At 61.7% G+C, this 8987-nt stretch overlaps 2 protein-coding genes across 2 annotated transcripts; both read left to right on the forward strand.

The window, feature by feature from the left end:
• Positions 1-1670: 1670 nt before the first annotated feature.
• Positions 1671-4630, forward strand: PMF1 (polyamine modulated factor 1). Its single transcript, XM_062631859.1, has 5 exons — positions 1671-1849; positions 1971-2076; positions 2176-2276; positions 4245-4440; positions 4535-4630. Exons 1-5 carry the CDS (start codon positions 1671-1673, stop codon positions 4586-4588), a joined length of 636 nt encoding a protein of 211 aa, XP_062487843.1. The 3' UTR covers positions 4589-4630.
• Positions 4631-5156: 526 nt separating this feature from the next.
• On the forward strand, positions 5157-6718 carry BGLAP (bone gamma-carboxyglutamate protein). The gene is made up of 4 exons (XM_062631866.1): positions 5157-5387; positions 5614-5655; positions 6300-6363; positions 6467-6718. The coding sequence occupies exons 1-4, from the start codon at positions 5327-5329 to the stop codon at positions 6594-6596; spliced, it is 297 nt and encodes a 98-aa protein (XP_062487850.1). The 5' UTR covers positions 5157-5326; the 3' UTR covers positions 6597-6718.
• Positions 6719-8987: the final 2269 nt, after the last annotated feature.

The following is an 8987-nucleotide window of genomic DNA, read 5'->3' on the forward strand; positions in this document are numbered from 1 at the left end:
CCTCACCGTCCGGGCAGCCGAGGGCAGGAGTTGAGCTCTTTGGATGCTCGATCTGTGCTTTTCATCTGGTCTTCGTTCATGGTTTTATCTTGGGGAAGGGGGGGGACGGGACTGAGGGGTTGTGCTGTGGCCTTGTTCAACGTGTCAGGAGCACGGTCCTGCTGCCACTTCCCACCTTTTCCTTGGTGGGGGCGGTTGGGAGCTGTTGGGAAGCAGCAGGGGAAGGAAGAAGCCTTGGGCTGGCTTTTGCTCCAGTCCCAACCCGATGGGCACGTTCATATTGAATCGGAAGTAATGGGTTACAAATACTTTGGGCTGTTGAAACCCTGCTCCTCCTGTTGGGGAAGGGCAGGGCTGCCTTTGCACTGCGGTGCTTAAGCCATGCTCCTTTCAACTTGGCATCGAGGGATGAAGCAAGAGGGAAGAGCTGAAGGGGGTTGCTTTGAGTTGCCATGCTGCTCGTCCCAGGTAGGTTCACACCGGAGAGGGAAGGGATGTGCTTCCCATCCTCTTGCTGCTGGAACTCTGGGCTCTTGCATTGATCCTGCTGCACAGAGGGGGTCCTGTCTTTGCCACCCCGGCAGGGACTGGTTGGAGGTGCCACCAGCACTGCTGGGGATAAGGGGCCCAGCGCCATGGTACCCGTGGATGAGGCAGGAAAAGCCTTTTAATGCCCCCTTTGTGTTGTCCCCCCGCTCCATGGTGATGCTCTCTGCCAGCTGCTCCTCTCTTGCTTTGCTCTTGGTTCTCTCTGGAAGAGCAGATCCAAGAGGATCCGCAGGGAGCATCCTGGCAGCGCCGGTGCCGGTCCCAGTCTCTGTGCAATGGGGAGGTGGCAGCAGGGATGCAGGCCCTCATCACCAGCAACGTTCTGGACTGATAATAAACCTCAGAGACCTTCGTTGTGATGCCCGAGTGTCAAAGCCTGGTGCTTTTCATGCTGTGCCTTCCGAGGGGAATGCCAGCAAGAGAGGAAGCAGGGACACGGAGCTGGAAAGACACCGGGATAAAGCCCATGGATGGAGCTGCGGGGCTCAAACCAAGCCCAAACCCCTTGGAGCCAGGATGGATGCGGCTCCGCTTGGAGTTGCCCCTGCTCATAGCAGGGCTTGGCCTGGACGAGCTTTGGGGGGGTCGCTTGCATCCCAAAGAGCTCCGTGGTTCTGTGACCCCGCTTCCCAAACGGGCCGGGTTCTGCTCGGCTCCTACGAGCGGTGTCGCGACAACAGAGGGCGGCTTTGCCTCGCTTCCTTCATCCCCCTTGGGATGGGTCGGGGTTGAGCGTTCGGCTTCATCCGTGATGGAGAACACTTGGGGATGGCGGGGGGGGGCTCTCGGAAGCGTTTATTCCAGCCGTTTAAGGCTCCAAGGCCGTTGGAGCGTTAAAACCGGGGGGGTTTTGGGGCGCATCCGCGTTTTTGACCGTTTTAAGCCGTTTCCCAACGTCCCGGGGCTGAGCTGGGTCCTGCGGCCAGGCCACGCCCCCGTCCCCATCAAGCCACGCCCCCCGTCCCGTTCAGGCCACGCCTCCTTCTCAGACCACGCCTCCTCCTCAGCCCGCGCTCCGAGTGGGCGGGCTTTCCCCGGCTCAGCCACCAATGGCAGCGGCGCGGCGCTGAGGCGGCAGCCAATGGGGAGGAAGCGCGGGCGGCCGGCTGTGGAGAGCCAAGATGGCGGACGGGAGGAGCGGCGGCGATGGCGGCGGTAGCGGAGGCGATAGCGGAGGGGATGGCGGCGGTAGCGGAGGCGATAGCCGAGGGGATGGCGGCGGTTCCCCGGGGCCAGGCCGCGCGGAGCTCTTCAGCACCGTGGTGGACGCCTTCCTCGAGAAGCTGCTGGCGGCCGGGAGGTGAGGAGGGGGGAGAACCGGGGCTGAGGCGGGGACCGGGGCTCTGCATGGAGGCCCCCTCAGTGCCCGGCCCCGTTCCCGTCCGTCCGTGTCCCCCCCCTCCCTTCTCCTCCGGTTGCAGCTACCAGCGCTTCGCCAGCTGCTACCGCAGCTTCTCCAAGCTCCAACCGGAGCTGGCCAAGAGCATCCACAACCAGTTCGTGGCCCAGCTCCGGGCCTCCATCAGGGTGAGGGGGAACGGGCACGGGGTGTGGGGTCCGGGCCGGACCACGGGGCCTGGCGTTAACCCCCGGGGCCGGGGTTGGGATCGGGATCTCCGTTTGCAGGCGGAGATCCAGGAGGTGATGGAGGAAGGGAACCTGAAGGCGGTCCTCGACTCCCTGGATAAGATCGTGGAGGACGGAAAGAGCCAGGAGGAGCCTGCGTGGTACGGCCCGGCCCGAGGGGAAGGGGGCCTAGGAGAGCCCGTGCTGCCCTATGGGAGCTTGTGCTGCCCTATGGGAGCCCGTGCTGCCCTATGGGAGCCCGTGCTGCCCTATGGGAGCCCGTGCTGCCCTATAGGAGCTTGTGCCCCACTATAGGAGCCCGTGCTGCCCTATAGGAGCTTATGCCCTATAGGAGCCCGTGCTGCCCTATGGGAGCTTGTGCTGCCCTATAGGAGCCCGTGCTGCCCTATGGGAGCTTGTGCCCCACTATAGGAGCCCGTGCTGCCCTATGGGAGCTTGTGCTGCCCTATAGGAGCCCGTGCTGCCCTATAGGAGCTTATGCCATATAGGAGCCCGTGCTGCCCTATAGGAGCTTGTGCCCCACTATAGGAGCCCGTGCTGCCCTATAGGAGCTTATGCCCTATATGAGCCTGTGCTGCCCTATGGGAGCTTGTGCTGCCCTATAGGAGCCCGTGCTGCCCTATGGGAGCTTGTGCTGCCCTATAGGAGTCCGTGCTGCCCTATAGGAGCTTATACCGTATGGGAGCCCGTGCTGCCCTATAGGGGCTTGTGCCCCACTATAGGAGCCTGTGTTCCCCTCTAGGAGCCTGTGCTGCCCTATAGGAGCCTGTGTTCCCGTCTAGGAGCTTGTGCCCCACTATAGGAGCCTGTGCGCCCCTCTAGGAGCCTGTGCTGCCCTATGGGAGCCCGTGCTGCCCTCTAGGAGCTTGTGCTGCCCCACTATAGGAGCCTGTGCTGCCCTATAGGAGCCTGTGTTCCCCTCTAGGAGCTTGTGCTTCCCTTTGGGCCTTCACATTGCTGGCAGGGACCCCAAAGCCCCCATAGCCCGGCTCCTCGCCTCCCACTGCTCCTCCCGTGGCTCCCATTGCCCGGAGTCAGCAGTGGAGAACGGAGCCGGAGCTGCCCTGGGGTGCGCGGCACCAATTCCCATGCCAGGGCCTTGCTCTCTGCCCCCTCTGCATCCCCCTGTATCCACATCCCCCTTTATCCACATCCCCCTTTATCCACATCCCCCTTTATTCACTGCATCCCCCTGTATCCACATCCCCCTGTATCCACATCCCCCTTTATTCACTCTGCATCCCCCTGTATCCACATCCCCCTGTATCCACATCCCCCTTTATTCACTCTGCATCCCCCTGTATCCACATCCCCCTTTATCCACATCCCCCTTTATTCACTCTGCATCCCCCTGTATCCACATCCCCCTGTATCCACATCCCCCTTTATTCACTCTGCATCCCCCTGTATCCACATCCCCCTTTATCCACATCCCCCTTTATTCACTCTGCATCCCCCTGTATCCACATCCCCCTGTATCCACATCCCCCTTTATTCACTCTGCATCCCCCTGTATCCACATCCCCCTGTATCCACATCCCCCTTTATTCACTCTGCATCCCCCTGTATCCACATCCCCCTGTATCCACATCCCCCTTTATCCACATCCCCCTTTACCCACTCCCATCCCCCTTTATCCACTCCAATCCCCCTTTATCCCCATCCCCCTTTATCCACATCCCCCTTTATCCACTTTGCATCCCCCTTTGCCCTCCCCCCCTTTACCCTCCCCCCCTTTGCCCTCTCTGCCCTTTATCCCCCCTTTACCCTCCCCCCCCTTTGCCCTCCCCCCCCTTTACCCTCCCCCCCTTTACCCTCCCCCCCTTTACCCTCCCCCCCCTTTACCCTCCCCCCCTTTACCCTCCCCCCTTTACCCTCCCCCCTTTACCCCCCTTTACCCTCCCCCCTCCTTTGCCCTCCCCCCTTTGCCCTCCCTGCCCTTTACCCTCCCCCCTTTACCCCCCTTTACCCTCCCCCCTTTGCCCACCCCCCCTTTACCCTCCCCCCCTTTACCCTCCCCCCCCTTTTGCCCCCCCTTTACCCTCCCCCCCTTTAACCCCCCATTTACCCTCCCCCCTTTACCCCCCGTTTCCCCCCCCCCCCCGCAGGCGCCCCACAGGGTTCCCTGATGACGACTCCCGCAGCGCCCTGGTCCCGTCCCTGCTCCAGCACCGCTCCCGCCTGCTCCGCGCCCTCCGCACGCAGCAGGAGGGGAACCGGAGCGCGGCCGCGGCCGTGCTGCAGGGAAGGGGCCGCATCCGGGACCTGCAGCAGCGGCTCCAGGCCCACAGCCGGGGCTGGCAGGTAACGGAGAGCCCCGGGAGGGGAGAGGGGAGAGGCAGCTCCGGGCCCTGCATGGGGCTCCCTGCGAGCCTGACTCCTCCTTCCCCTCTCCCAGGCGCTCAATGAAGAGCAGCAAGAGCTGGTCCTGAGCCTGCAGGAGCCGCGGTGAGGCCACGGGGATGCCCTGGAGCTGGGTCCCAATCCCGGAGGGATCGGAGCCAAGGAATCACCCGGGAGGGCCTTTGGGAACTGGAGGGGTTGGGGGGGCAGTTTCCTGCTCTGGACCCTGCAGGGGGGTGAAGCCCGGGGTGTTGTGGGGCAGGGGAAGCGTGGTTCTGGCTCCTTACACATGAACTGAGGCCTTTGATGGGGAGCGAGGAGCTGGAACCCCCGGAATGGTGTTTGGAATAAAGCTCCCATGGGATGCTCCCCCCCCGTCCCCATCTCCACCGTGTTGCAGTGTCCATGCCTGGCAAGCACCCCCCCCCTTCCCCTCAGGACCCTGCTTGACGTGGGCACCGTTCCCTGCTCCGGCACGGATGCTTCCCCCCAACGGGAGCCGCCGTTCCCTCGGGATGCGCTCCCGCTGCCGCCGCTTGGCTCCCGTGCTCTGTACTTAAGGGTTTTGGTGGAGCCGGGCTCCGCTCCAGCCCCTTCCCTCCTCCATTGGGATCCATTGGAGGGGCCCTGAGCGCCCCGGGCTCCCACGGAGAGCAGGATGGATGCGGAGAGCTCCATCCCCTCCCTGCGGGCTCGGCGCGTTCCGGAGGGACCGAGTTCATCCCAAACCACAATTGCTGCTTGGGCTGGGCCCGGATGTGCTGGAAATACCCAGGGCCGGGCTCCTGGGCCCTATAAAGGTGCTGCAGGAGCAGGGCAGCGAGGGCAGATCCGGCACGGAGGCACCATGAGGCTCCTGCTCCTGCTGCCCCTCCTGGCCCTGCTGGCCCTTGGCCTCTGCCGCACAGGTAACGGGGGGTAAGGAGCATCCCAGCTCCCTTCCCCTATCCCTGCATCCCAAGCCCTTTCCATGGTTCCTGGAGCCTGCTCCAAGGGCTCCCTTTCCCTTCTCCAGCCTGGCTCCTATGGGAGCTGCTCCCACAGCCCCACATCCCTCTGGTGGGGGGGGGGATGTCAGGGATGTGATTCCAGAGTGGGAATGGGGCTGCTCTGACCCCTCTGCTCCATCCCCAGCTCCGGAGGGCTCCGTCAGTGCCGACTCCCCCAGTTCCAAAGGTGAGCGGCTGCATGCACCCCTATGGGGATGGGGATGGGAATAGGGATAGGGAATGGGGATGGGAATAGGGATTGGGGATGGGGATAGAGATAGGGGTTGGGATGGGGATAGAGATAGGGGTAGGGATGGGGATAGAGATAGGGATAGGGGTAGGGATGGGTAGGGATGGGGATAGAAATAGGGATAGGGGTAGGGATGGGTAGGGATGGGGATAGAGATAGGGATAGGGATGGGCATAGAGATAGGGGTAGGGATGGGGATGGATGGGGATAGAGATAGGAATAGGGATGGGGATAGAGATAGGGATGGGGATAGATGGGAATAGAGATGGAAATAGGGATGGGGATAGAGATGGAAATAGGGATGGGGAGAGGGGGATAGAGATAGGGATGGGGATAGATGGGGAGAGGGATGGGGATAGAGATGGGAATAGGGATGGCGAGAGCGGGATAGAGATGGGGATGGGGATAGATGGGGATATAGATGGAAATAGGGATGGGGATAGAGATAGGGATGGGGATAGAGATGGAAATAGGGATGGGGAGAGGGGGATAGAGATAGGGATGGGGATAGAGATAGGGATGGGGATGGATGAGGGGGGGTCCCCATCCTGCCCCCCCCGACCCCTGCTCTGTCCCCGCAGCCTTTGTGTCCAAACGCGCCAGCACGGAGATGCGGAGGCACAAGAGGAATTACGCCTATGACAGGTACCGGGGGGGGTCCCCACTGCATCCACCCCTATGGCCGGGGAGGGGGGGGCGTCCCTGCTGCAGGATCCCCCCCATAACCTCCCCCTTGTGCCCCCGGCAGTGCCTATGGGGCCGTGCGGGACCCGCTGGAGGCCAAGCGGGAGGTTTGCGAGTTCAACCCCGCCTGCGATGAACTCGCCGACCTCATCGGCTTCCAGGAAGCGTACCGGCGGTACTACGGCTTCGCCTGAGCCCCACAGCGCCCCACAGCGCCCCACAGCGCTCCCAGCACCAGCGTTACCTCCCCCCGCCCAACAGCTCCGGTTTCAGCCCGTGCCTGGTAACGGGATGGAAATAAACGCACAAAACGGTGCCGGGAGCGTCTGCCTCATCCATCCCCGCTGATCCATCCCCATGGCTCCATCCCCATTGATCCATCCCCATGGCCCCATCCCCGCTGATCCATCCCCATGGCTCCATCCCCATTGATCCATCCCCATCAGTTCCATCTTCATTGGCTCCATCCCCATTGATCCATCCCCATCAGCTCCATCCCCGCTGATCCATCCCCATGGCTCCATCCCCATTGATCCATCCCCATGGCTCCATCCCCGTTGATCCTTCCCCGCTGATCCATCCCCATTGATCCATCCCTATCAGCTCCATCTTCATTGGCTCCATTCCCATTGATCCATCCCCGCTGATCCATCCCCATGGCTCCATCCCCACTGATCCATCCCCATTGATCCATCCCCATCAGTTCCATCTTCATTGGCTCCATCCCCATTGCCCCATCCCCATGGCCCCATCCCCACTGATCCATCCCCATTGCTCCATCCCTATTGATCCATCCCCGCTGATCCATCCCCACTGATCCATCCCCATGGCCCCATCCCCGCTGATCCATCCCCATGGCCCCATCCCCGCTGATCCATCCCCATGGCCCCATCCCCACTGATCCATCCCCATGGCCCCATCCCCACTGATCCATCCCCATTGCTCCATCCCTATTGATCCATCCCCATCAGCTCCATCTTCATTGGCTCCATCTCCATGGCTCCATCCCCGCTGATCCATCCCCACTGAGCCATCCCCATGGCTCCATCCCTATTGATCCATCCCCATCAGCTCCATCTTCATTGGCTCCATCCCCATGGCTCCATCCCTATTGATCCATCCCCATCAGCTCCATCTTCATTGGCTCCATCCCCATGGCTCTATCTCAATGGCTCCATCCCCAGTGATCCATCCCCACTGGCTCCATCCCTATGGTTCCATCCCCACTGGCTCCATCCCTATGGTTCCATCCCCAGTGATTCATCCCCAATGGCTCCATCCCCATGGGCTCCATCCCCATTGATCCAACCCCATCCCTCCATCCATTATCCATCCCTCTGTATCCACCCCTCCATCCCTCCCAGCCCCACAGGAGCACAGGACAGGGGCTACAAACATCCTGGCCTTTATTAAGCTACCCAAGGTTGGGGGGGGGGGCACAGCCAACCCCTGCTCTGAGACCCCCCGCGCTCCCCTTTGCCCTGTGCACAGATCCTGCGCTGGGCTCAGCACCCTTGGGCTCCAAGCCAGCCCCAGGGTGCTCAAGGAGGAACCAAGCCCAGTGCAAGGCACCCCCAGACAAGGCTGGGAGAAGGGCGAGGTGCTCGGCCCCTAAGTCCAACCAGCACCAAAGGGGGAGCGAGGCCTCAGCACCCCCCTAAGCTGTGCCCTGAACCCTCCCCAGAGCCCATTGTGGTGCTTTGCAAGCCAAGAAGCACAAACCCCACCTCAGCGCCGCTGCTTTGGGACCCAAAGGATGCGGCTCCCTTTGTGCATCCCCATCCCCGCAGTGTGTGTGTGGGGGGAAAAGCGCTGGACCAGCCCCACAACCAAGAGCAAGTGGAGCTCCGGAGCCCAGCTTGGACCTCCAAGAGGAGGAACCAGGGGCCGCATCCTGCTCTTTAGTGCTGGGTCCTTGGCTTAGCCTAAGGAAAGCACCATGAGGCTCAGGAGGAGCGAAACCCTGGTTCGAGGTCCAACCCCCCTCCCCTTAAGGGATGGAGCTTGCAGGATCCTGCTGTGCTACAAGGCTGCATGCGGCGAAAGGGATTGGGAATGAAGGAATCCGCTGGGATTTGTGCTGGTTTGGGGGCTTTACCTGATCCCCAGGAACAGCCTGGTCCGTGCTGGGAAGTCTCCAGGGTCACTCGGGGCCTTAGGGCCCCCCCTTTTTATGTAGCAGCTTCTGGCCTGGGCCCATGGGAGGAGATGGAGAAGAGGGAGTGGTTTGGTACTTGCATAGCTGCTGAGTCCAGGGGGATGGAGGAGGCATCTTCTGGAGCATCTCCTTTGGGAGCATCTCCTTTCAGAGCATCATCTCTTCTGGAGCATCTCCTTTGGGAGCATCATCTCCTTTGGGAGCATCATCTCCTTTGGGAGCATCATCTCCTTTGGGAGCATCTCCTTCGGGAGCATCTCCTTCCAGAGCATCTCCTTTGGGAGCATCATCTCCTTCCAGAGCATCATCTCCTTCTGGAGCATCTCCTTTGGGAGCATCTCTTTCTGGAGCATCTCCTTCTGGAGCATCATCTCCTTTGGGAGCATCTCCTTCCAGAGCATCATCTCCTTCTGGAGCATCTCCTTTG

The sequence above is a fragment of the Pezoporus occidentalis genome, unplaced genomic scaffold (genome assembly GCF_034315485.1).
Source record: "Pezoporus occidentalis ecotype Australia unplaced genomic scaffold, CSIRO_AGI_Poc_V1 ctg379, whole genome shotgun sequence".
NCBI classification, from domain to species: domain Eukaryota; kingdom Metazoa; phylum Chordata; class Aves; order Psittaciformes; family Psittacidae; genus Pezoporus; species Pezoporus occidentalis.

Coding starts and splice junctions, on each gene's coding strand:
- PMF1 (XM_062631859.1), top strand. CDS start 1,671: ATGGCGGACGGGAGGAGCGGCGGCGATGGCGGCGGTAGCGGAGGCGAT. Junction 1,850..1,970: donor AAGCTGCTGGCGGCCGGGAG/GTGAGGAGGGGG, acceptor CTCCGGTTGCAG/CTACCAGCGCTTCGCCAGCT. Junction 2,277..4,244: donor AGCCAGGAGGAGCCTGCGTG/GTACGGCCCGGC, acceptor CCCCCCCCGCAG/GCGCCCCACAGGGTTCCCTG.
- BGLAP (XM_062631866.1), top strand. CDS start 5,327: ATGAGGCTCCTGCTCCTGCTGCCCCTCCTGGCCCTGCTGGCCCTTGGC. Junction 5,388..5,613: donor CCTTGGCCTCTGCCGCACAG/GTAACGGGGGGT, acceptor CTCCATCCCCAG/CTCCGGAGGGCTCCGTCAGT. Junction 5,656..6,299: donor CGACTCCCCCAGTTCCAAAG/GTGAGCGGCTGC, acceptor CTGTCCCCGCAG/CCTTTGTGTCCAAACGCGCC.